The sequence below is a fragment of the Trachurus trachurus genome, assembly GCF_905171665.1.
Source record: "Trachurus trachurus genome assembly, chromosome: 12".
NCBI classification, from domain to species: Eukaryota; Metazoa; Chordata; class Actinopteri; order Carangiformes; family Carangidae; genus Trachurus; species Trachurus trachurus.
The window spans coordinates 5,255,320-5,282,453 of NC_139908.1; the positions used below are offsets into that span (position 1 = coordinate 5,255,320).

Here is a 27,134-nt window from a genome sequence, read left to right on the forward strand (position 1 = left end):
TTTCTTAGCTTTTCCTATTTTATGTTCCAGACGATCCTCCAGAGTTTTCTGCTTCTCAGGATCTGAGCCTCCGTCCAGAACGACACGTGGAGAGATGTTACAGTCAGCCAGAGCTTTAAAGAATCGACAGACTCTGGCTTTGAATCCAGAATAATCTCCACCATGGCACTGATCCAGTTTTGGATTGGAGTAAAAATACAAACAATGGTAACAATAGTACAGACTGGAACCATCAATGATCATTTTACTACCATGAAATCCAATCACTTGCAAGATGCCTGATTCGGTCACTAGTTTCTTCAACCCTTCAATCCCCATGATTTCATCAAGACTCCTGAAAGGCTCACGTTGATGTGTAGATGTTGTTCTGTGCTGCGGTATAAATATAGATCTGAGGATCGTAGGTTCATGTCCACACTGACAGAACCAGTCAGACGTCTACTGCATTATTCTTCATTGAATTGGACTTGAATGTTGCGGCATGATGAGGTTTGGCAAGTGGCACACAGGTATGATGGGACTGCTTTGAAGTGGGCACCTACCTTAAAGAGGAACAAAGCAGGATTTTCCCCGTGGCTATGCTACATTTTTACCTTAATTAAAAAGCTCTGGAGGCTCTCTGCCTTCCACCTGGTGACTCATGGCTGAAAACCAACCTTGCAACATCAGTGTGGTACTCTCGTCTCTGTGACATAAATGCACTCCGTAACCAGCAATCTTTTGTCTGTGACAGTTGAGACTACACAGATTTACTCGTCATAACATGGTATATGTTATATAACATTATCCACTGCTCCATGGATTGATTTTTTGCCGGCTTTGTTGAAAACTAATGCACATAGCCGAGAGGAGGGTTAGAAAAACAGAGGAAAGGCGACCGGACTTGCATAGCTCCTCTTTGATTAAATAGCTGTGGAGTAATAGGCTTTATGCACAGCTCCACAACTTCCTGAACTTAAACCAGCTCCTTTATTTCCTGTCTTACATTATTGGACAATATGATTATTCCAGGTGTGTCTGACCATTGTTGTGACTACAGAGGTCAGAGTCAGACACACCTGGATTAGGAAGTTGTGGAGACGCTAGGTCTTCCACCTAGCGTCTCTTGGCTGAAAGCCAACTTTGTAAGATCAGAGCCTCCGACCAAGTGTCCCAGCTCTCGTCTCTGCGGCACCGTCACACAAACGCACCCTGTAACCCGTGATCTCTTATTTATGACAGATAAGACTACACAAATATACACATGGTAACATTGTATATGATATATAATGTTATCCACCTAGCTAATGTTGGCATGCCAACACACTAAACTAAAATGTTTCACATGGTAAACATCAGTATGTCAGGTTTATGGGAGCTCCACACCTGATTTACAGACAATAAAACAATCATATGAGTTGTATGGTTCATGTTTAGTCTTAAAGGGATAGTTCAACATTTTGGCAAATTGGCCCATTGCCATAATCGCTATAGTCACAGCAGTAGGTTCGTTACCTTTATTTGTCGGTGTAAGCTATTTTTCTTTATGTTAATAGAATGTGAACAGACCTGCTCAAGGTAGTGACCTTTCAATTAATCATAGGTCACATATCAAACACACCTGCATTCAGGTACAGGACACTATAGAATCACTCACTTATTATAGGTGCAGTGTGATACAGTGACAACGCAGAACATGAAGTTCACAGCTCCTTAATGTCATGTCTGATTAGCTTAATATTATTTTAATATTATTTTGACTAGGCTACATAGGGATAGGCGATTATAAAACTGAGAGTGAGTCTGTAGACTTTGCTTGTATTTTATATATGTCCTTCCTTTTCTCTCTTTTTTAATATGTTCGAAATAAAGAATAACAATCAATAAATGTAGATAGTTGCATTAAATAGTGGTTGTGATTACTTATTGCATTGAAATGTCGTGCCCGACATTCTGGAAACCTGCCTGTGAGCTTTTGGTGACGTGTGCGCACTGAGTCGGTCAGCCAAATTACCACTCGACCAGCTGAGTGTGTGAATGTGTGAATGTGTGAGGGTCAGTCAGTTAACTCACCGGGGTGGCGATGAACCACGCCGGACACTAGGCACCAGGCGAGAGCTGCCTCCCCGCTGTGGTTCAGCGTGTATAAGTCAGTCTCTCAAGGGATAACACAAAACATCCACCCGCCGCCGAGTCTTCTTCTTTCTCTGTTTTTCCCTATAGGTGCAGGAGTTTTATCCATACATACGAACACACCCACACAAACCCAGCCCCGCATCATCCAGTCCAGCCAATAAATGAAGAGTGTGAGTAGGGGTGAACTGGGTGTGAAACATGAAATATGAATTATCATTATCATGATGGATGATTTTTTTTAATGGATGAAAAAAACAAAACCATTTTCTCCAGCTGAGCTCAGAAAAAAACAGATGTCAGTGTTTTGGGTCCCAACACATGACAAATCACATTGTGCCATATGTTGGGGCCCTTTTCAATGACATCAAGCCATGGGCACACCACAAAGCTGGTACAACTGTGTTTTTATCATCCTACAAACATCGCAAAGATAAGACTTTTATCTTTTGAAGATACTCAGACCCTTTCACACGCTTTTATCTCATCACGGCGACAGTCTTCTTACCTGCCTCAGGCTCCAGACTGTTCAGACTTCAGCTGCCAGACCTGTTTTAGGATCTTTGGACTGACTCCCGGAGTCTGTTAAAGTTGAAAAGCGCAGCTTCTGTGGCTCTACAGCTGCATTCATCAGGCTCAAACAGCTATGCCACATATCGATGGTAGGCCTATGTATGTGAGACAATAACATAAATGTTAACAGATTTGTCAGTATGCGCTGTAGGCCAATCAAGCGGTGTAATGATCCTATAATGACGATAGTGTCCTATGATCATCAAATGGTGTTATTTAATGTGTTTGATAGCCTCCTATGTCCAGTAGCCTATATCGTTGTTGGATAGTTGGTGATTTATATCTGGCTTGTATTTAGGCTAATAAAGATATTTGGCATCGAGAGGGTTTCTTTTTTCTGCCCCAAAATGACTTCATATCACTCAGCAGAGTAAGATTTACAAGATTTGACCTCAACCAGTACTTTTTTACTTTTAACCTTTTTTTTTTTACTTTTAACCATTTGAAAAATGAGTAAAGGGACATTACAATATAAAAATCAGGCTATTTCGCCTGCCAAAAAATTATTCCAGTCCCTGGTATTGTACATAGATATGTCATATTGTCCCGACATCGATATCGTCACACTGCATATCAGGACACTTTCGCGCAAGATTTCGTTGCCGGTTCGCTCGCTTGCTGTATGTCACGATGCGATGTCAAAGCTGCACAACACCCAAGTTCCTGTAGCTATACAGCTGAACAGCTGACATGTGGTCAAGACGTAGCCTACAGCGGAGACCTGTCACAAGGTGCGTTCGTCCGTCCGTCGGGGGGGGGGGGGGGGGGGGGGGGGTGCAAAGTCCGTAGATGGAAACACACATGATTCGAATTTCTTTTAATGCGCATTGCCCAGTAATTCGAATCACTTTGGATGGAAACATGGCTACAGTCTCATCAGTGCATTTCATTAGTATAAAGTTTAAACAATATCAGATTTCTTCCACTAACCTCCATTAACTATACTATACCTAATATTGAATTTTTGGAGTGGCCAGCACCTTTTTCCAAAAGAGTGACGCTTAGAGAGTAGTGCAACATTTCATGCTTGTATCACCAAGTGAACGATTCTTGCCATATATGCTCCACACAAGAGAAAATTAAAATAAAAAATAAAAAGGTTTTATCTCTGTTCCAGAAAGGGGGTTATGCGAAAACTTAGACTTGTATCATTCATGTTGAATTAAAAAAAAAAAATAATAATAAATACATTTATAAAAAATAAATAAATAAACTCATGGAAATAAACTTTTTCCCAACACTTTATGTTTTCAAATTTCACAAAAATATAGAATAGCCTATGTATTCATTTAAAAAAAAAAATAACCACTCGATTTAACAATTTCCCAGAATTCCCTTCAACTCTCCCAAACATAGAAAAATAATTTAAAAATCTTAACAAGTCAATTTTGAAGTAAATAAATTACACAGTCACACGGATCAATAAAACTAAATTTACACATAATTTACCCACAATCCCACACTCAGGTAGCAGATTTCCAGCAGCTGTGAAAGTCACCACATTCATTTAAAAACATTCACCCGACACTGAGCTAACAACACGATTGGTCCCTTTATGTCGCCGTAGCAACGTCACCTGTTCAAAACACCCACAGGTTTTATGAAATACATTTTTTGTATTTGACCTTTGACCTGTCCTCACTTTGGAAGACAATCAATTGACTCATTGATTTGTCCTGAAAAGACAAATGTTCACATTGATCAGTTGTGCAGATAATTAATTCACTGCTGCAGCTGAGTGTGTGTCCGTTGACCTTTGACCCTGCCGACATCCTGCCCTTCACCTTCAGGGTTATGATGTCATCTATGGGCTTCGCAGCAGGAACAGGAAGTCACAGTCATGATTTTCCTCCCTCTGAATTAAGTCAATTCCTTCATTTCAGCTCCACACGGAAAGCGCTGATTTCCATTGGCCGCAGCCGAGTGACGTGCGGCTGCTGTTGCCGGGCGGACTCTGGCTCGTCGTCCTGGTGCAGCAACGTGAGGCCGGACTGACGGACGGAAGCGAAGTGAAGAGGAGAGAACAGGTGGTCGAGATTCACCTGGACACAGGAAACAGGAAGAGACGTCACAATCAACAGGAAGTTTGTGTGTCTTTGTGTCTTTGTGTGTGTCTTTGTGTGTTTGTGTGTGTGTGTGTGTGTGTGTGTGTGTGTGTGTGTGTGTGTGTGTGTGTGTGTGTGTGTGTGTGTGTACCTCCTCCTGTGCACTCCAGGTGCACAGAGGCAGCGGCTCGGGGGCGGAGCTACAGTCAAAGCCCTTCCTGTGGAGCAGCAGAGCCACTTCCTGTGATGGACTTCCTGCTTCCTGTTTCCCCACAAACACAAATAAAGATTTATTCATTTGAATGTTCAGATTTTAGGTTCACAAAACGTCCCAGAATGCAGTTCATGTCCTCACCTGTTTGTCTTCCAGCGTCCTCAGGTTCAGCAGGTGAACGTCACACGGCAACGATGAGCTCAGTGGCTGGAAGGGGAGGAGCTTCGGCAGCTGCGTGTCGCCAGGGGCAACCATAGTGAATGGCGGGTGGTTGAGGGAGAGCGAGGTCAGGTGAGCAAGCAGTGACAGATGGTCGACCGTGGCCCCGCCCACTTCCTGTTAGAGAAAACAGAAAGAAAAGCAAAATGAAGCAGAGAAGGTTCCTCAGAGTTCTTCGTCCTGGTTTGAGACGCCACCCACCCATCAGACATTGGCCCCACCCCCTCTACATCAGGCCCCGCCCCCTCACCTGAGCCCCGCCCCTCCTGCCCTCCAGCAGCAGGTGGTAGAGACTGGCTGTGAGCTTGTTGTCGGTGACGCCCTGACCGAGGCCGCGGTTATCGTCCTGCTGCAGCCGCCGGTCCAGAACCACCTGCAGCTCACCTGTAGGTCAGAGGTCAGAGGACAGAGGTCACGTCTCTGCTCCCGTAACTTCCTGTCTGTTCACTAACTGACCTGAGCTCATAAAGACACAGTGGGAATAAATCAACAAACCCTTGAGGGTTTTTGAATTGACACCATTCATTGAAATTTGAAATTGGTCTTATGCTGCGTTCAAGACAACTTGGAAGTCGAAAAAAAAACGAGTCAAAAACGAATTGAAAGGCGTCGAACTCGGAAATTACAGGTTGGGACCTCGGGTATCATTTCAGAGCTCCGACTTTCCGACTTGACGTCACGACAACATCAAAACATGGCAGCCCTCATCTTAAACGGTTAGAATTTAGAAATGTTAAGTTATTTGTTGAGGTTTTAATGCATTTATTTGTGTATTATTGCAGTAGCCTATATGAAATACGTTTATATTAAGTTTGATTGTTGTATTGTGTAAAATTGTGGTCCTCGTATGTGACGGAAATAACGTTTAACGGTTATCAAGGCATCACCGGGGCCCCACCCTGTCTCTGCCCACGGGACCCGGCCGGGCCCAGCCCAAAAGAGCGACCAGGGCCCGCCTTCCAGTAGGCCCACCAGCCACAGGAAGGACCATGAGGGGTCGGTGCGTTGGGCTCTGGGTGGCAGCTGTGGGCGGGGGCCCCGGCGACCCAATGCCCGGACAACGACTCTGGCTATGGGGACATGGAATGTCACCTCGCTGGCGGGGAAAGAGCCTGAGCTCGTGCGGGAGGTTGAGAGGTATCGGCTAGAGGTAGTCGGGCTGACCTCCACGCACAGTTTGGGCTCTGGTACCCAACTCCTTGAGAGAGGCTGGACTCTCTTCCACTCTGGAGTTGCTCACGGCGAGAGGTGGCGAGCTGGTGTGGGCTTGCTCATAGCTCCCCAGCTCAGCCGCCATGTGTTGGAGTTCTCTCCACTGAACGAGAGGGTCGCTTCCCTGCGCCTTCGGGCCGGGGATAGGTCTCTCACTGTCGTCTTGGCCTACGGGCCGAACAGCAGTGCAGAGTACCCGGCCTTCCTGGAGGCCCTGGGAGGAGTGCTGGAAAGTGCTCCCACTGGGGACTCCATTGTTCTGTTAGGGGACCTCAACGCTCACGTGGGCAGCGACAGTGTTACCTGGAGAGGTGTGATTGGGAGGAACGGCCTCCCCGATCTGAACCCGAGTGGTGTTTTGTTATTGGACTTCTGTGCTAGCCACAGTTTGTCCATAACGAACACTATGTTCGAGCATAAGGGTGTCCATCAGTGCACGTGGCACCAGGACACCCTAGGCCGGAGGTCAATGATCGACTTTGTAGTCGTGTCATCTGATCTCCGGCTGTATGTCTTGGACACTCGGGTGAAGAGAGGGGCTGAGCACCACCTGGTGGTGAGTTGGATCCGCTGGCAGGGGAAGAAGCTGGTCAGACCTGGAAGACCCAAGCGTATCGTGAGGGTCTGCTGGGAACGTCTGGCGGAATCCCCTGTCAGGGAGCTCTTCAACTCCCACCTCCGGGAGAGCTTTGACCAGATTTCGAGGGAGGCCGGAGACATTGAGTCCGAATGGACCATGGTCTCCGCTTCCATTGTTGACGCGGCCGGCCGTAAGGTCTCCGGTGCCTGTCGCGGCGGCAATCCCCGAACCCGGTGGTGGACACCGGAAGTAAGGGATGCCGTCAAGCTGAAGAAGGAGTCCTACCGAGCCTGGCTAGCTCGGGGGACTCCCGAGGCAACTGATGGGTACCGGCAGGCCAAGCGGACGGCAGCCCGGGCGGTCGCGGAAGCAAAAACTCGGGTCTGGGAAAAGTTTGGGGAGGCCATGGAGGAGGACTACTGGTCGGCCTCGAGGAAATTCTGGCAAACCATCCGACGCCTCAGGAGGGGGAAGCAGTGCTCCGCCAACACTGTTTACAGTGGAGGCGGGGAGCTGTTGACCTCAACTGGGGATACTGTCGGGCGGTGGAAGGAATACTTCGAGGATCTCCTCAATCCCACTGACACGCCTTTCGTCGAGGAAGCAGAGGCTGAGGATTCAGAGGTTGATTCATTCATCACCCAAGCCGAAGTCACTGAGGCAGTCCGGAAGCTCCTCAGTGGCAAGGCACCGGGGGTGGATGAGATCCGCCCTGAGTACCTCAAGTCTCTGGATGTTGTGGGGCTGTCGTGGCTGACACGCCTCTGCAGCATCGCGTGGCAGTCGGGGACAGTGCCTCTGGACTGGCAGACCGGGGTGGTGGTCCCCCTCTTCAAAAAGGGGGACCGGAGGGTGTGTTCCAACTATCGGGGGATCACACTCCTCAGCCTCCCGGGGAAAGTCTATTCCAGGGTACCAGAGAGGGGAATTCGGCCGATAGTCGAACCTCGGATTCAGGAGGAACAATGCGGTTTTCGTCCTGGCCGTGGAACGCTGGACCAGCTCTACACCCTCCGCAGGGTGCTCGAGGGTGCATGGGAATTCGCCCAACCAGTCCACATGTGTTTTGTGGACTTGAAGAAGGCTTTCGACCGTGGCCCAATGTGGCATCCTGTGGGGGGTGATCCGGGAGTATGGGGTCGGAGGCCCTCTGCTGAGGCCGGAGCAGGAGCTTGGTTCGCATGGCCGGCAATAAGTCAGACCTGTTCCCGGTGCGTGTTGGACTCCGGCAGGGCTGCCCTTTGTCACCGGTTCTGTTTACCGGTCAATCTACAGTACAGACCAAAAGTTTGGACACACCTTCTCATTCAATGAGTTTCCTTTCTTTTCATGACCATTGACATTGTAGATCACACTGAAGGCATCAAAACTATGAATTAACACATGTGGAAATATGTACTTAACAAAAAAGTGTAAAACAACTGAAAATACGCCTTATATTCTAGTTTCTTCAAAGAAGCCACCTTTTGCTCTGATTACTGCTTTGCACACACTCTGCATTCTCTTGATGAGCTTCAAGAGGTAGTCACCTGAAATGGATTTCACTTCACAGGTGTGCCCTGTCAGGTTTAATAAGTGGGATTGCTTGCCTTATAAATGGGGTGGGGACCATCAGTTGTGTTGCGCAGAAGTCAGGTGGATACACAGCTGATAGTCCTACTGAATAGACTGTTAGAATTTGTATTATGGCAAGAAAAAAGCAGCTAAGTAAAGAAAAATGAGTGGCCATCATTACTTTAAGAAATGAAGGTCAGTCAGTCGGAAAAATTGGGAAAACTTTGAAAGTGTCCCCAAGTGCAGTCGCAAAAACCGTCAAGCGCTACAAAGAAACTGGCTCACATGAGGACCGCCCCAGGAAAGGAAGACCAAGAGTCACCTCTGCTGCGGAGGATAAGTTCATCCGAGTCACCAGCCTCAGAAATCGCAGGTTAACAGCAGCTCAGATTAGAGACCAGGTCAATGCCACACAGAGTTCTAGCAGCAGACACATCTCTAGAACAACTGTTAAGAGGAGACTGTGTGAATCAGACCTTCATGGTAGAATAGCTGCTAGGAAACCACTGCTAAGGACAGGCAACAAGAAGAAGAGACTTGTTTGGGCTAAAGAACACAAGGAATGGACATTAGACCAGTGGAAATCTGTGCTTTGGTCTGATGAGTCCAAATTTGAGATCTTTGGTTCCAACCACCGTGTCTTTATGCGACGCAGAAAAGGTGAATGGATGGACTCCACATGCCTGGTTCCCACCGTGAAGCATGGAGGAGGAGGTGTGATGGTGTGGGGGTGCTTTGCTGGTGACACTGTCAAAATTGAAGGCATACTGAACCAGCATGGCTACCACAGCATCTTGCAGCGGCATGCTATTCCATCCAGTTTGCGTTTAGTTGGACCATCATTTATTTTTCAACAGGACAATGACCCCAAACACACCTCCAGGCTGTGTAAGGGCTATTTGAGGAAGGAGAGTGATGGGGTGCTGCGCCAGATGACCTGGCCTCCACAGTCACCGGACCTGAACCCAATCGAGATGGTTTGGGGTGAGCTGGACCGTGCTAAGCATCTCTGGGAACTCCTTCAAGACTGTTAGAAGACCATTTCAGGTGACTACCTCTTGAAGCTCATCAAGAGAATGCCAAGAGTGTGCGAAGCAGTAATCAAAGCAAAAGGTGGCTACTTTGAAGAACCTAGAATATAAGACATATTTTCAGTTGTTTCACACTTTTTTGTTAAGTATATAATTCCACATGTGTTAATTCATAGTTTTGATGCCTTCAGTGTGAATCTACAATTTTCATAGTCATGAAAAAAACCAAACTTTTGGTCTGTACTTACGTTTCCACCCTCACCTATGGTCATGAACTCTGGGTCATGACCGAAAGAACGGGATCCCGAATACAAGCGGCCGAAATGAGCTTCCTCCGCAGGGTGGCGGGGCGCTCACTTAGAGATAGGGTGAGGAGCTCTGTCACCCGGGAGGAGCTCGGAGTAGAGCCGCTGCTCCTCCACATCGAGAGGAGCCAGCTGAGGTGGCTCGGGCACCTGTATCGGATGCCCCCTGGACGTCTCCCTCGTGAGGTGTTCCGGGCATGTCCCACCGGGAGGAGGCCCCGAGGAAGACCCAGGACACGCTGGAGTGACTACGTCACTCGGCTGGCCTGGGAACGCCTTGGGGTCCCCCCGGAAGAGCTGGAGGAAGTGTCCGGGGAGAGGGAAGTCTGGGGATCCCTGCTCCGACTGCTGCCCCCGCGACCCGGACCCGGAAATAGCGGATGAAAATGGATGGATGGATGGATGGATGGGTTATCAAGGCTATAACATTATAGCCTATGTGCACTCATCTGTGGCGTCTCCTCTCCTCCAAAATAAACATAATTTGCTGCTGCATATATTATGTTTATATATATTTTTCGTATTCAGCTATGAGCCACAATATGCCAAACTTCCTTCGGGTATCCATGTTTTTTCTCTTCCGAGTTCCTGCAGCGTGAACACAATGATGTCGGAAGTCGTAAATTTCCAAGTTGGGAATTCCGACCTCCGAGTTGTTTTGAACGCAGCATTAAGCTCCGAAACAGAAAGTGATCCTAATTGATCCTGATTAGTCCTAATTGATCCTGATTGGTCACCTGTTCTGAGAGCGCCAACACCCTGACTCTGAGCCGACAGCAGGGACACACGCGACGTTGCGTCCTGAAGGAACGCCGCTGACGTCATTGGGTAAAAGTTGGCCTGCAGCGGGAGCTTCTCCAGGGTTCGCCGCTGCTGCATCTGTAACCAATAATCAATAATCAATACATTATCAATACACACCAACACACACACACAGAACAAAGGAATCTGATTGGCTCTGAATAAACTGCAGAAACCTGAAAACCGTTGAGGTCGGTGTAGAAACGGTTTCCGTTGGCGACGTCGCTGACAAGCTGCATGACGAGCTCACGGTTGACCTCTGACCTGATGTCCACCATGTTGGAAATCTCCAGGGACTTCCCAGCATGCCCTGGGGTAGAGAGAGGCAGGAGGTTTACTTAATGTCATTATTTTAATCTTAATCGCTGTGGGGTCAGTGGTTAATAAAGGGTTAAATAAAGTCCCATTACCATCCAGGTGGTAGACGCGGAGCGTGTGCGTGACGTGTTTGAAACAGGAAGTGATGTCAGAGAAGATGGGACCTGTGGAGACCCGAACCAGGGGCGGATCTGAGGTCGAGTAGACCTGCAGGGGCGAGAGACATTCACAATGAATCAGGGGAAAGAGAGAGAGAGAGAGACTTGTCGTCCTGCTCAGACTGATCTCGTTCAGATGGACTTCGTCTGGTTCTGGTTCTGGTCTCACCTGGGCCTCCCCTGGCAGGAACAGGTAGGCTCCACTCTTTTCCCCGTTTCCCCTGGTTCCGTACCAGAGAAACTGGACCTGAACCTGACGGACCAGACCGGACCGCAGATGGATCTTCTGAATTTCAAAATAAAACAAACATTGTTAAGACCTGAGTTGTTACTCATCTATATTTTCAAGAACAGACTTTTAATTTGAAAGTCTGACCTGCAGCAGGCCTGTCTCAGGGGAACTCCATATTTGGAAATGTTTGTTGCTAAGCGTCAAGGGGGCATCGACATCAGATCCTTGTGGATGCGACACCTGGAAGTGTTCTGAGTGGACGGTTGGTGGGTCCCCACGACGATGGAAGGTGTACGTCACCCGGTGGGCGGAGCCAGACGGGGCTTTGGTCACATGATAGACGAGGAGTGACAGAGGAGGAAGTGAAGCCACGAAGGAGAGCTAGAGAGAAGGTGACATGAAGGACTCAGGTGTGACTAACAGTACATTCGATTTGTACTCGGAAGTCGGAATTTCTGAGTTCAGTGTCGGAAGTTTCAACTAGAACGCCCCCCGAGGTCGGATTTCCTACTTGGAAAGTCGGAAGATCCTCACGACCCCAGAGTTGACTTTCAAAGATGGCTGCCCCACGTGTAAACACTCAGGTGATAATCCTCTCTCACCTGGAACGACTCCGTTGAAGCGTGGTTTGGCTCCGCCCACACCGCAGAGATCTGCGCCACCATTGGTCGACCGGTTTCTGCATCAACAACTTGAGCGTCTGGAGAGTCAACGATGACGGTGATGACGGATGTTTGGAGCTGCTCAGTCGGGTTGAAGACGATCAACAACCTGTCACACACATCGATAATCAGATCAGTGATTCATCAAGAACTCTGGTGAGAATTTAACGTTTTCTCTTCCCTCTCTAAGCCCCGCCCCTTACCTGGGCTCCTCACTGAGCGTGAGTGGCGTCTTCTTAGGCAGCGCATCGTGAGCTGAGATGACATCATCCTGAAGAAAATGACCAATGACAAAGTGTTACTGTGAAGTCACTCAGTTATCTCTACAAACAAACAAGCCTAAAACTAGGGTCAGAGGTCAGAGGTCACCATTAGCAGGAAGGGTTTTGATTGGTCATGGTGGTACAGGCTCTTGTCCAATAGGAGCAGCCATTGGGCAGAACTCTGCAACACCTTTCGCAGGTTCAGGATGGATCGAAACAACCTGAAAAAAAATTCTCTGTTTAATTTTCTTTGAGACTGAAAAACGTTATTTAAAAAGCAGAAGCGACAGACAGACAACACAATGCTACAACATGAATGAGACTGATGGAAAATTAAAGTTAGATGCTAATGCTAAATGAATGGGTATGATGGGAGGCTATTGCTAAATGCTAACTGCTCACACTTAACGAGGTGGTACCTGTTACCGTTGCCAGTGACGACGACGTCCTTCAATAGAGAGCATGAAGGAACAGATGAGACAAAAACATGCTAACACTAAAGTTGTAGCAGATTCATGTGCGACAGCGCTAACACTTATTGTCATCTGAGTCTTGACTTAGACTAACAACGCTAAACGTTGCTTACAAACACCTCACATTCAGCTTTCACTGAGACAGCAATGTGCTAACATGCTAGCTTGCTAACAGGAAGTAGCCACCTGTTGCCGTAGTCGACCACCACAGGGTCGCGGGCGGTGCCAGTGACAGCGTCATGATGCTGGAACAGCGCCAGGCTCTGCCTCCCCTCCGTCAGGACCTGGAAGTGTTCTCGCGCAGGGAACCCTGGGTACAGACCATTACCATGGAAACGACGCATTTCAGCCAGCGTCAGGCTGAAGAGGATTTCTGTCGCTCTGTCAAGTTTAAAGACGACAACACATTTAAAATGAAGATAATAAACAGGAGGAAACATGAGCAGTGAGTGGAGCTACCTGAGCGTCGCCTCCAGCGTCCGGTCCAGACGTTTGTAGAAAGGTCTGGACGTGAAGTAGCCACTCCAGTAGTGGTCGTCACGGTCTGCATAAGTGAAGAAGTCACCACGTAGAGTGGGAAGAGTGGTCGCCATAGCACCGAATCGGCGGTGCAGAGCCTGGAAGTAATCAGACAGAGTCCCGAAACGAGCCTGAAACAGGAAGCAGACAAGGAAGCAGGATGGGGGTCAGAGTTTATAAGGTTTGTTTATGCTGGTGCTGGGTAACTCAAATTTAAGACTTTTTTAGGACCATTATGAATGAAATTTAAGACCTACAGCACGACATACAAAAATGTACAATAGAAGCTTACGGCCATACTACGCTGAGCACGCCCGATCTCGGAAGCTAAGCAGGGTCGGGTCTGGTTAGTACTTGGATGGGAGACCGCCTGGGAATACCAGGTGCTGTAAGCTTACCCCTCCTTGAACCGCCACCTTACCGTGGTGGAGGGGTTTGAGCACCCGAATGATCCTAGGAGCTATGTTGTCCAGGGCTTAATGCCCCTGGTAGGGTCTCCCAAGGCAAACAGGTCCTAGGTGACGGGTCAGACTAAGAGCGGTTCAAAGCCCCTTATAAAGAAGAAAACAGCAAGGAAGTGTACGTCGCCCGGACTGGCGTAACCGGGGCCCCAACCTGGAGCCAGGCCTGGGGAGGGTTCAGAAGGGGCCGGTGCCATGTGATTTGGGTGGCGGTCTTGGGCGGGGGCCCCGACGACGACTCTGGCTATGGGGACATGGAATGTCACCTCGCTGGGGGGGAAAGAGCCTGAGCTAGTGCGGGAGGTGGAGCGGTACTGGCTAGAGGTAGTCGGCCTCACCTCCACGCACAGTTTGGGCTCCGGTACCCAACTCCTTGAGAGAGGCTGGACTCTCTTCTACTCTGGAGTTGCCCATGGTGAGAGGCAGCGAGCTGGTGTAGGCTTGCTCATAGCTCCCCAGCTCAGCCGCCATGTGTTGGAGTTCTCCCCACTTAACGAGAGGGTCGCTTCCCTGCGCCTTCGGGTCGGGGATAGGTCTCTCACTGTCGTCTCAGCCTACGGGCCGAACAGCAGTGCAGAGTAGTGTTGCACCGATACCATTTTTGGGCCCCCGATACCGATTCCGATACCCGGCTGTGCAGTATCGGCCGATACCGTTACCGTACCGATACCACACCGTTTGGAAAAAAAAAATATATAAGACAGGGTTCGACATTAACGGTTGCCCGATTGCCCGGGGCAAGTAAAAATGACCGGCGGGCAGGTGGAACCTGTGCGGACTTGCCCGGTCGGGCAAGCACCAACTCAGATTTTATTATTTTTTATTTTTGGACTTTTTATGCATTTATTTTGAAAGGAGAGCTGGAGAGAGACGGGGGAGAGGGAGAGAGAGTGAGGGGGGGATTGACCGGATTGACGCGGAGCAAAGCGACTGTCAGGTGGGATCGAACTGGGTCGCTGCAGCGGGTGTTATCAGTAAATGGCATCGGTGCGTCATTTGTTAGTACTCGCCGATACCGATGCCAGCATTTTAGTGTGGTATCGGGCCCTCTACCGATACTGGTATCGGTATCGGTGCAACACTAGTGCAGAGTACCCAGCCTTCCTGGAGGCCCTGGGAGGGGTGCTGGAAAGGGCTCCAACCAGGGACTCCATCGTTCTGCTGGGGGACTTGGAAGACCCAAGCGTATCGTGAGGGTCTGCTGGGAACGTTTGGTGAAATCCCCTGTCAGGGAGGTCTCCCACCTCCGGGAGAGCTTTGACCGGATTCCGAGGGAGGCTGGAGACATTGAGTCCGAATGGACCATGTTCTCCACTTCCATTGTTGACGCGCCCGTCCGGAGCTGTGGCCATAAGGTCTCCACTGCCGATTGTAGCAGGACGCAGTCTTTGGTCCCGTGACGTCACTCGGGAGGCGGCCCCAGTCAATTGCGGTGGGTGAATGCCGCATAAAGGGGGGGTGTAGAGTACCTGTCTTCCTCTTGCTTGCCGGAGGCCAGGCCACGTCATTTCCTGACGTCCATCGCTTCCGCCCCTCTGGTAGCATGTAGGCTCTCGGCTGCAGCTGCACTTCTCTCCACGTTGTCCCATCCAGTGCTAATTTGAGTTATTTTGTATATAGAGGCTTGTTTGGGTGTTGCTGCTGGCTGCACGCTGCTCATGCTGCTCACTGCTTCTACCGCTCCGTGCGCCGCTCGCCGCTCGCTGCCGGTATGTGAGCTTTCTTTCTGAGCTGTCATCTCACGTGTCTTCCTCTTTGGCGTTGCACATGTGGCGACCTGTGTGGTTTGTTTACAGGTTGCTCGTGTACAGCGCCGACCTTCCCCTCCACGCCGTGTTGGCCGGGACTGCCAGACCGGTATGTTGTACAATGACAGTAGCTCCCTCCTCCAGCCACTTGTAGCTTCTTACATTTGTGTTTGTTTATTATTGTAGGGTAAAGATGTCCGTGTAGCGGCCCAGCGCCGGCTAACCACTGCTAAACCACTGCTGCTTTGCCTTGCTGGAGCTACCGTGCCTCTCTGGAGCTCCGTGGCGTTCAGACACCGCTTGCTGCGGATTGACTGCTTGCTTTACTGCTTTGCTTGAGCCCCCACTGCCGCGCCACGGCCGATTCGGCTCGTGTTTGCCCTGCCTGGCTTTGACTGTTTGGCTGGCTGGGTGTCTCTGGTTCTGCCCTTTGCTGGCCGGGCGTCTGCAGCTCGGCAACGCTGTTGCTTTGTTATTCAGCCACGTTTTAAAAGTGTGTGTGTGCGTGTGTGTGTGTGTCTGTGTGCGCGTAAGAGAACAGTGTGGGAATTTGCTTTATTGTTGTTGTTTCTTTGTTATCCTGTGTGTTTGTTAGTTGTATGTTTATTATCATTCTTTTCTTTCCTTTTTTTTATTATTTTGTTTTCCCTAACTTGTTCTCTGGACTCCCCCCTTTCAAGTGCTGAGCCTACGGTGGTGGATTGGTGTCCGGTGGTGGTGCCCTCCCTTTTTGTGTCGTGTCTACACTGGTTTGAGTTTGCACTTTATTCTTATTTTTGCTGCACGTGTGGTGTCCCAGGTATCCCCCTTTGTTGACCCATCCACACCACTAGGCCTCAGCCCTGATTGGTCCCCCTTTAATTTCCCCCAGTGAATGATTTCTTTCAATTCAGATTTTTTTTTAAAGAAATAATTGTGAAAAATAAAAGAATATTTTTGTACCTTTAAACCAGTCTCTGCCTCACTTTGTGGCGAACCTGAGTGCCTTCTCCTTCCGAGTTGGTTAACTTAAATTTCCCTGGGTGAAACTCCCAGGGTGGCGTTGTCTGGCAACTTTTAATTAATACCTTTCTAAACATTACATTAACCAAAAATCACCTCCTCGCGGGGTCCCTCTCTTCAAAAAGGGGGACCGGAGGGTGTGTTCCAACTATCGGGGGATCACACTCCTCAGCCTCCCGGGGAAAGTCTATTCCAGGGTACCGGAGAGGGGAATTCGGCCGATAGTCGTACCTCGGATTCAGGAGGAAGAATGCGGTTTTCGTCCTGGCCGTGGAACACTGGACCAGCTCTACACCCTCCGCAGGGTGCTCGACTCATGGGAGTCCACATGTGTTTTGTGGACTTGGAGAAGGCTTTTGACCGTGTCCCACGTGGCATCCTGTGGGAGGAGCTCCGGGAGTATGGGGTCGGAGGCCCTCTGCTGAGGGCTGTACGGTCCCTGTATGACCGGAGCAGGAGCTTGGTTCGCATTGCCGGCAAAAAGTCAGACCTGTTCCGAGTGCCCCTAAAACTTTGATTTTCAAATTTCAGACTTTTTAAGACCCGGCCGAAACCCTGTGGTGTTTAGCCCCGCCCCCTCCCGAGTGCTCACCTTGACGTGGAGCTCCGGGTGCTGGTTGAAGTAGTCGAAGAGTTTCTGGTAGTTTGAGAACTGAGCGTCCCACTCACCGGACTCCACAAACCGGAAGTCGTCACCAAGGGGAATGAGGAGAACCGGAGAACGGAAGAGACGGGACTTCTGACGGTACTGGTCCAACAGGAGGAGAGCGCTGAGGCGACACAGAGCAGTATTACACACCTGAGTGGAGCTCTGACACAATAAAAGTCTCCACTCTAATTGACCAACTGTTAATTAATCATGTAATTATTGTTATGGCTGGCCCCGCCTCCTGCCTACCGCTGCTGGACATTCTCCTCTGTGATTGGCTGCGGTGCTATTCTCCACGGACAGGTGACCCGCCCCCCCGGCAGGCGGTGGAAGTCAAACTGACAACAGACCGACGGGTTTGGACCGCACGTGTGAGGCACGTCGTAGCTGTAGAACGGCATCATGTGACATGTGATGTCATTGCGGGGGGAGGAGTCTGATACAGGAAGTGTGCAAGAGAAACGAAAGAATTCGTCACTGATTTTGACCCAAGAACAGAAACATCTGGAAATAAACTTATTATAACTTAACAAAATTATTGTTTTCGTTAGTGCCACAGAGGTGTGATCTCTGTCAACATGGGAATCAAACCAACGACGTTAAAGGGATAGTTCAACATTTTGGCAAATTGGCCCGTGGCCATAATCCCTATAGTCATAGCAGTAGGTTCGTTACCTTTAATTGTCGGTGCAAGCTATTTTTAGAACGGTGGAGCAGAGCCGCGAGCTGCTCAGAGCTACGCTACAGAGGCTCATGGGATTTCTTGGTTTCCTTCAAACTCATGAAATACACAATCCAACAACTCCAAAACGCTCTGGTGGACAAGTTGTGACCTGTACATTCACCACTCTATGAGATAATAACAGAACGTTACGAGACAGAGTTGTTTTAGAGGTAAATTCATGCAAAACCGCTGATGCACGTTCCCGTCGGGGGCAGTTTTTCAGCAAGCAGTCTCTGCATTTACCTCTAAAACAACTCTGTCTGGTAAAGTTCTGTTATTATCTCATAGCGTGGTGAATGTGTAGGTTACAACTTGTCCACCAGAGCGTTTTGGAGTTGTTGGATTGTGTATTTCATGAGTTTGATGAGGGAAACCAATAAATCCCATCAGCCTCCGTAGCGTAGCTCTGAGCAGCTCGCGGCTCTGCTCCGCCGTTCTAAAAATAGCTTGCACCGACAAATAAAGGTAACGGACCTACTCCTAAGAATATAGGGATTATGGCAATGGGCCAATTTGCCAAAATGTTGAACTATCCCTTTAAGGCAACATGTAGAGTGCAGGTGGCGGACAAGTTATCACACCTTTATGTTAATAAAATGTGAACAGACCTGCTCAAGGTATAGTGACCTTTCAATTAATCATAGGTAGGGAGTGAAACTCCAACGCACCTGTTTTACAAGATTTTTTTTAGGTGTGCATCAGCTTCCACACCTTGAATTAATCATAGGTCACATATCAAACACACCTGCATTCAGGTACCGGACGCTATAGAATCACTCACTTATTATAGGTGCAGTATACAGTGACAACACAGCACAGAAGTTCACAGCTCCTTAATGTCATGTCTGATTAGCTTCGGGTTAAACTCACACCAAAATATCCCTCAACTTTGTGGGTTTGATTCCCATGTTGACAGAGATCACACCCCCATGGTTCTCTCCCTAATTATGATTATCAGGCAACATCTTTCATCTTCACTTGTTAATTGTTTTTACCCCAGCTCTGTCTCCATAGAAACTCCAGTGTCTGTTGCTGAGCAAAGTGTTTCTTGACGGCGTAGTGAACTCGTTGGATGACCATGTTGCTAAGCCCCGCCCCCTTCAGCAGGTAGGCCATAGAGGGGGAGTGGCCAAAAGGATCTATGGCCCAGCCGCTGCTTGGCTTCACACCTGAGAGAGAAGAGAAAGGTGTAAAACTACGGAAGCCCGTTGAGGCGAAGGAGGTGGAGCTACACAACACAAACCCAGGTGTCTCTGGATCCACTGGTGTCCCTCGATCAGCTGATCCAACAGGGCGAAGTAGTGAGAGTTCGCTTCGTCCGCCATCACCCAGCCGCCCGTCACCAGCTCCAGCTGCCCCGCCCCCAGCAGGCTGCAGACAGGAAGTGAAAAGTGTAAATATAAGACTTAAAATTATAAATACTGCATATGTATAAAGATATAAACATAAAGATGGATGATAGAGGAAAAGAGGAACTGAGTGTGATAGTAAGAAGTGGTCAAAAATGAAGAGGTCGAAAATGAAGTGGTCAAAAATGAAGTGATAGAAAATAAAAGACGTCACCGTTTGACCATCTCCCTCTTCTGCTCATCAATGTCGTTCCACCATTTGGAAAAATAACTGATTTCTGCCCAGATCATCTTCCTCCTGATGAAGAGCAGTCACCACGGCAACGGTTAGTTCTGCTGCTGCAGCTCAGGTAAACAGGGTCAAAACATGTTTTAATGACGGTTGATCACCTGCTGTCCTCGCTCAGTTTGACCACCATGTTGTTGAGGATGTGTCTCGTCTGATCCTGATAGTAACCGTCAAAGGTTTTCAACCAACCTGCAACACACACACACACGTAAGATAGCATAAACCTTTTGGCATCATTTTGGCCCAAATCTGGCTGGTCATTTTGGCAAGATTATGGCCAGGCTTCCGAGCCCTAAATGGCCCAAAACAGGCCAGCCAAAATCAAACCAAAAGGAGGCCAAAACTCACCCAAAACTAATTGTGGCCTTCCAAAATACAGCCAGAACTGCCCCAAAAGAGCCCCAAAAAGCCCCAGGCTGCCTCTCTGTGCGGCTCCGCGACGCGCACATACAGATTATGATTCGGCTATTTCGGAGCGCAAGTGTAGCTGTACACAGGGGGGGACTGGACATCTCTGTGTTCTGGAGGATCACAACACGGCCGGCGGCCACCACGTCACCGATTTTTATTTATTTATTTATTTTTATTTAAATAGGCCTACCTGACAGCAATGTTTAGGAACAGTTGTAACACTTTTTGCATTTTCCCTCAACAAATCAGAAACCTTTAGCCTTAATATGTCAACTACAAAAAATATGTAGGCTATTAAAGTGGTTTTAAAGGGACAACGAGGAGTTTTGGAAAAGCGAAGCATTTTCACACTACATTTATGAGCATCCGCGCGCACCGTAAAATTCTTTTGACCGGCGCAAGACGGACTCATGTTTTCATTCATCAATAATTAAAGTCAGAGGTTCAAAGAGGTTCACATACCGACCATAAACGGCGATTCAGCTGCGTTATTCTCATGACTCGTTGCGAAACCGAAAGTAAAAAACGCTGGTCGGCTCGACCAGCATCTCCGCCACCACTAATAATAACAAAATAACGATAGAGACAGATCGATATATTTATCGAAAATGGGCCCATTAACAAGTGTGGGTAGCGGAGATTCATCCACATTAACGTGAGACTTTTTTATAACCGAATAGAAACTCCTCGTTGTCCCTTTAAGTAATATTTTCAGGTTGCAAAATTCATCTAAATAAAGTGACTGCAATGTAGTTGTAACACATGCCAGGGTGATCTACCTGTTGACCCTTAGAAAAGCTGCTGGTTGAAATAGAAAAATACAACTCAAGATTTGTACCGTAATGTGAAATATAATTTAATTTTTTTTTAGAACTGATATGATAAAATTGGTATCGAAAAAAGTATCGTTCAGGAACCGGTATCGAAGTGAAGGTATCGGTATCGAAAAATTTTGATTGATACCCAGCCCTAATAACAGGTTGAATGACACCTCTGTCATGGCCTGAGGGGGTCTGTATCTCCTTCACTGGCACTAAGCAGCTTTGAGGAGCATGGTAGGAACTCGGCTCTCACTTAAGTTTCACTTTCACTTTCGCGAGTCACGACGAGGAGGGAGCAGCAATGCGGCATCTTTCTGTCGGATTGTGTATGTGTGTTTACTGTGAAATGATCCGCTGGTAACAGAAACTTAGTTTGGACGACGTCTTCTGTTAATTTCCATGCACCGGGAGATCAGGATGTTTACGGCGCTACGTGCTGGTGCTCATTGGAAATGGAGTCTTCCTTCAGGCAAAACACTACCGCTTTGGGCCACTGGCGCCGCCCAACTCAACCAAAACTGAAAGTTCTTAAGTACTGCTTTAAAGCAGAAGTGAGTGATATATTTGTGTTAATATAAGTCTTAAATAGTTATATCTTCCGACAGCAATCACTTACATAGAGTGTTTGGACTGAAACACGGGTCTCTCAGTCCCTCTGCTCTGCTCTGAGTCGAGGAGAAAACATTTATCGTATCCTACAGTTTTTATCCAATGAGGAGAGAGAACGGCATGCAGGGCTGTGTGTGCAGCCAAGGGATGCGCGTGAATGTGGCGACGTAGGGACGAGGACTGTTATGGTGCGTTCAAGGAAACTCGTATTTTTCCGACCGTGAAGTGGTACCAGTTCGATCTGGTACGAGTTCACCGGTCGGAAGTTACGAGTGGCCGTTATAGTGACTTTCACCGGTAAAACAGGTCGGAAAAACACGAGTGGGTTGCCTGGAACGCTACAAAGTCGTAAGTTGTGACTTGAAGCTGTAATTTACAATTTCAAAAGCCTGCCTGGAACGCAGCATTAGCCAAAACGACCGGATCACTCACTTCTGCTTTAAGGCTAACCATAATCATACCACATTTGAGCCAAAGGGCTTTCACAAAACCAAAAGAAAGCCAAAAATGACAAAGGGATGCCAGAATACAGCCAAAACATTTGCTATTTGGGTATATGTTGTTTTGTTGTTGTTGTTGTTGTTGTTGTTGTTGTTGTTGTTGTCTGACCGGGGTCGTTGTGTGAATGTGGGACCAGGAAAACTTCCAGCGGCTGCTCATCCCACTCGTTTCCTTGGTAATGGATCTCAAAGCCCTGTTTCCAGGCACCGCCATCGGGGTTGTCAAAGGCCAGCAGGTCATAAACGTCCAGCAGCTGATACGGGGTCGTCATGGAAACACAGGACAACAGTCAAGTCGCCTACCTCCACCAATTTAAGGTAATCAATCTATAATTAATTTATCAATGACCATCACTTCTAAAGTGCAATTAATTTTTGAAAAATAAAAATCAATTTTCAACCTGCTGCTTTCATTTACTCTATTGTTATTACTGTTATTGTTTTATTACTACCGTTGTGTGAACTTTGATGGCCTCACTGGCTACAACATCAGGAACTTGACTAACCTGAACGCCGTCAGCTCCGTCTTTCATCTCTTTGGCCAACTGGCAGCCGGGGGAGGGGTCGACCCGGTTGTGGACGGGGCCCGAGCTCACGTTGGTTCCTGCTCCACCGGTTTTCCATGAATCTTTGCGGTGGACCAGAGAGTCCCGTAGTGTGGCGACCAGGCGGTTGTTTTCACTGAGGAGGCGCTCTAACTTGTCAATCCTCTTCTGGAGGCGGGACAAGTCCTGCAGAAAGGTTAAAAACATATTGAACGTTTATTTGTTTATTTGTCAGGATTCCCATTACCGCTATAGTCTTACTGGGGTCCACATTTAAAACATACATTTACAATCAGGGTTCAAACTTAACTTTTTTGCTCACTGGCCAACTGGCTAGTGAGCTTTAAAAATCTACTGGCCAGAAAGATTTTTTACTGGCCAAAAATTATGTATAGCTGTTTTGTATATTTTTCATTGTGTTGAACTGTTATAATACACTCATAAGCATTTTTAACACACATACACACTACATATAAGTCATCATCCTAAATCAAAGAACATTCATAAGAGACTCCAATGCACAGTGGTTAAAAAATAAAAGATGCAAAATAAATCAAAGTGACAACAACAAGAAAACCTACATAAGCCTATACAATGACTATGTGTGTAGGCGCATATGTTATCTGACAGTTATGGACTTCCAAGATGTTTGTTTATTTGCTTTTTAAATATTGATCTCTGTTTGAATTTGACATGTAATTGGCTGTTTGTCTTGCCTTCCAACCCCCAAAATGTGAGGGTTAGGGACAAAAATGACAAAATTATCTATAATTTTCAGGCTCCCTAGGTTGAAATCCATGTGATTTTAGGAGATGTTCCCTCAGTTGCTATTCAATGATGTTATTAGTTTTCAAATTTGCATAATACCACCTAGGGGTGGGCGATATGGCAAAAATATCATATCACGATTTTTTAAAAATGAAGTCACGATTTCGATTTCATCACGATCTTAAATCGAAAAAAGAAAAACAGACAATTTAGGCCAAAGAACCTTTCTGAACAGGTTTTAAACAAAACATAAACATAGTAAAAGGTAAACAAACAACAACACTCTGATAAAGTGGACTCTTGCAATATAAAAGGTAGCTTTCAATAAACATGAAAGTAAAATATTAATGAAGACATTACTGTTTGTTTTATTCAACACAGTCATTTTAACAGGATTTTAAGTGTATCAAAACACTAAATAGCTGATTGAAAAGGGTCAAATAAAAATACAAACTAAAGTAACTGTTGTTATCTCTTTTAGCAAACTTTGCAAATGTCCTTTGTTTGCGCTTTGCAGCATAGAACTGCAATTTATAGAATGAGCCCCAGACAAACGCTACAATATCAATAACAACGTGTGCTTAACATCGACGTTGTTAAGCACACGTTGTTATTGATATTGTAGCGTCCGACCCGACGTAACAACAACAACATAACACAAATGTATCTGACAGCTCTCACTTCCTCCTCTGCTCCTCCTCACTCACTACACACACACAGCTGTCTTCCTCACACCCCGGCCCCTCAGTTTCTCATCCAACCCTACCTGCCCGTACCATACACATTCACAGTCAGTCAGAAATCACACAACTTAAACATCGTAACAACAACATTACTGCGGGGTCGCTACTGTTGTGCAGTAGGCTATTATTAATAATGAACGATGAGTCCCATTACGTGGCATGATATACGCACCAGTGTTTGTAGAGCCCGGTTTAGGTGTGCACGCGCGCGCACCCACGGGCAAAAACATAAATCGGCGCCCATAGACCAGAGCGGCTTTTTTATGCAAATGAGAATGACTGATGCATCCTGGGTAATTTAGGGGCAGCACCCGGCATTTTTACATTGCACTCAGTGGCTTTTTGTGTTTTGATGGAGCATAGACTAACTAACAATCAATTTGAATGTTTAATTTTTTGTTTCTTTTGTAGCACTATGTCTCATAATTATTTTGACACCCTCTTTGAAACCCACCGTTCACGCTAACTTGAAAAATTACAATTAATGAATCTAGCGGTATGCTCCTTTAGCCTCCCACAGTGATCAATGACTCCACACAGTGGCCAGAAATGTCTGACCCAGACATCTACACGTATTTGGTGGAATCACCGGGTAGGTTTTGGCTAAGTGTTGTCTGTAAATAGCCTGTTAATAGACAACTTTTTGTTAGTTAGTTTGTCAAGCCAGTTTAGGCTGAACTTTTCAATGGAGGGATGCCGGACGCTGCCCCTAAATTACCCAGGATGCATCAGTCATTCTCATTTGCATAAAAAAGCCTCTCTGGTCTATGCTTGTGAGTACCAGTAGAAGGGGCGGGGCAAGCAGTGGCTCATTTGCATTTAAAGGGACAGACACTGAAACCAGCTGTTTTGAGCGGATGAAAAGAGCTGTGATGTTTGATCCATGGGGGATTTTGACCGAAGCATGTCACAGATAAGTCTTCAAGACACCTGGGAACTATTTTAATTTGTGGATAATATGTCTCCTTTAACCAGGGAGTGCATGTTGTTGATACTGCTAATGTATGGGGCATTGCAGAGCAAGGCGAATGTGTTGTTAAAAATGCGACAAACTTCCTGTTTAGTGTGGTACTTACTTTCTCCACCTCGCCGCCGGTGGATTCTCTTTGATGCTGCTGAAGCTCCGTCTTCGGCATCAGCTCCAGCATGCGGTACAGTGTCATCATGGCCAAGAAGAAAACGCCACTCACCAGCAGCGCCAGGACCCAACTCCTGTTCCTCATCACGACTACGATGGACAACATATTGCATCAGTGTTAATAAAGAAAATAAAAAATTAGATTAGAGTAAATTCATTTTAGTAACAAAAGTAGGTTTTTCTGTTCAATCCTGGAGCACTGAGCTCACTCAACGGCTGCCTTCTTGATTAAAAAAAAAAAAAAAAGGAAGACAAGCAAACCATTTACTTCAGCTGAAAAAGCAGAAGTAAATGTCATTGGGTCCGAACACATGATAAATCATATTGTGACATCTGCTGGTGCCATTTTGAATAACATCAAGCCTGGAGTGTGAGTGGTTTGATAACAGTTTAAACTTTGAGCAACACACCACAAAGATGGTGCAACTTTGTTTTTATCATCCTAGATAAGACTTTTATCTTTTAAAGATACTGAGACCCTTTGACATGCTTTAGTTTTATCTCATCACAGTGACAGTCTTCTTTCCAGACTGTTCAGACTTTAGCTGCCAGATCATATTACACCTGTTTTAGGATCTTTACACTGACTCCCAGTAGGATTTAGGATTGACTGTAAGATCTTACTGATTACATTTAAAGCTCTATTTGTTTGATCTGTCTCTTCCTTTTATGTTCTTTGGTTTCTCTGTGATTTTTGTTTTTCTGCTGCTTTGAAAAATGACTATTGTTATTATTATTATGTACTTATTTCTGTTCATTTAGTTATAATTCTGTCACTATTTGTTTCACATCATTCACAGACTGTGCCCTGGTCTAGGATGTGTGACTGAAGCTGTTTCAGATAAACTAACCGATTGATCTGATAGATGAGTGGTTTCCTATGGACTCACCTCCTGAGTTAAAACAACTTCTCTCCAACTTCCTCCTTCAGCTCACACCGGTAGCAGGTCTCGCGCTCCGCAGTCTCGTGACGTTGTTCATCTGTCCAGTGACGTCCGAGTGTGACTTTCCCGAGGAAACAATAAATATTAAAAATGAAAACACGTTTCATTAATTAAAAAAAAAAAAAAAGTGAGAGTGAGTTTTGTGCCTGGGCGGCGCGAGCTCAGGACGCCGCCGCTGCTCGTGCTCACTGACGTTTGTTTTGCTTCCGGTCTGGTTCAGCTGATTCAGCACTGCGGAAACGTCACATCCGCTTATTGTTAGTTAAACAATTCAAAGTCCATTTTACTCACATGAGTTTGCACAAGAAACTGTACAGTTCAAAACTCACACACATATTCAGTCATCTACATAGGCCTACTTTATAATTGTATATAAAACAACATTTGTGTTGTGTGACAGAACAAACAGAAATACCAAAAAACAAGAGGAAATAAAAAACAATAATTATAGGAGGGTTACATTATAACAAAAATGATTCATGCGTATTAATCATAGGTGTTAATCAACAAGGATTTTCTTCAGAAGGCAACAAGTTAGGCTACTGTTTTCATATTTATTCTTATGGTATTTACCTTTACTGATAATTACGGTATACATACCTTTAATCAAACCCTGAGTCCTTCTAAACTGTTTAATAAAGCTAAAAAGCTGTTGTTTTAACCAACTTAGTAGGCTATAGTTTGCTCTACTTATAGCACTTTCTGCTCATTTTAGAGCATTTTATATATCTTTTTTTTAACGATGACCATAACATGATTTATGTCACGTAATGTGTGTGTTTGTCTGCTGTAGCCTATGCATGTTTTGTAACCAATGTCAGTGGGTCATGAGTAAATATCTTTCAGAGGAGGCTCCACTCACGTGGAAGTTGTGATGTCATCGTGGCTCGTGTCAACTCGTGTAATTAGGTTGTTGTTTTTTTTTTTTTTTTTTTACCAAAGTCGAGTTTGTTTTATTGTTAAATCCTGGACTTTCAGAATAAGAGTAGGGTGTAGGACTGGGCTGCAGCCAGAGGGGGGCGATGCTGATGATGCTGATGATGATGATGATGATGATGATGATGATGATGATTATGAGGAGGAGGAGGAGGAGGAGGAGGAGGAGGAGGAGGAGGAGGAGGAGGAGGGAGGAAAATATTTGTCACCTTGTTATACCCATTTG

At 46.7% G+C, this 27,134-nt stretch overlaps 1 protein-coding gene across 1 annotated transcript; it reads right to left on the minus strand.

Moving 5' to 3' along the window:
• Positions 1–3,654: 3,654 nt before the first annotated feature.
• On the minus strand, positions 3,655–26,152 carry LOC310994715 (alpha-mannosidase 2-like). The gene is made up of 24 exons (XM_083983503.1): positions 25,919–26,152; positions 24,967–25,118; positions 22,341–22,565; positions 21,944–22,088; positions 19,595–19,682; positions 19,419–19,502; positions 19,099–19,226; positions 18,851–19,024; positions 17,381–17,567; positions 17,075–17,252; positions 13,212–13,402; positions 12,939–13,133; positions 12,386–12,500; positions 12,220–12,287; positions 11,957–12,125; positions 11,499–11,735; positions 11,292–11,408; positions 11,057–11,171; positions 10,823–10,956; positions 10,583–10,724; positions 5,414–5,547; positions 5,086–5,280; positions 4,882–4,992; positions 3,655–4,727 (listed from the first exon to the last, which is right to left on the minus strand). The coding sequence occupies exons 2-24, from the start codon at positions 25,111–25,113 to the stop codon at positions 4,560–4,562; spliced, it is 3,447 nt and encodes a 1,148-aa protein (XP_083839629.1). The 5' UTR covers positions 25,114–25,118; positions 25,919–26,152; the 3' UTR covers positions 3,655–4,559.
• Positions 26,153–27,134: the final 982 nt, after the last annotated feature.

Excerpts from the sequence above, each read along its gene's own strand:
- LOC310994715 (XM_083983503.1), bottom strand. The coding sequence starts at position 25,113 with ATGAGGAACAGGAGTTGGGTCCTGGCGCTGCTGGTGAGTGGCGTTTTC. Across the intron at positions 10,957-11,056 it reads CCGCGTCTACCACCTGGATG|GGCATGCTGGGAAGTCCCTG; the intron begins GTAATGGGACTT and ends TCTCTACCCCAG. Across the intron at positions 5,548-10,582 it reads TGTTGGCGCTCTCAGAACAG|GTGAGCTGCAGGTGGTTCTG; the intron begins GTGACCAATCAG and ends TCTGACCTACAG.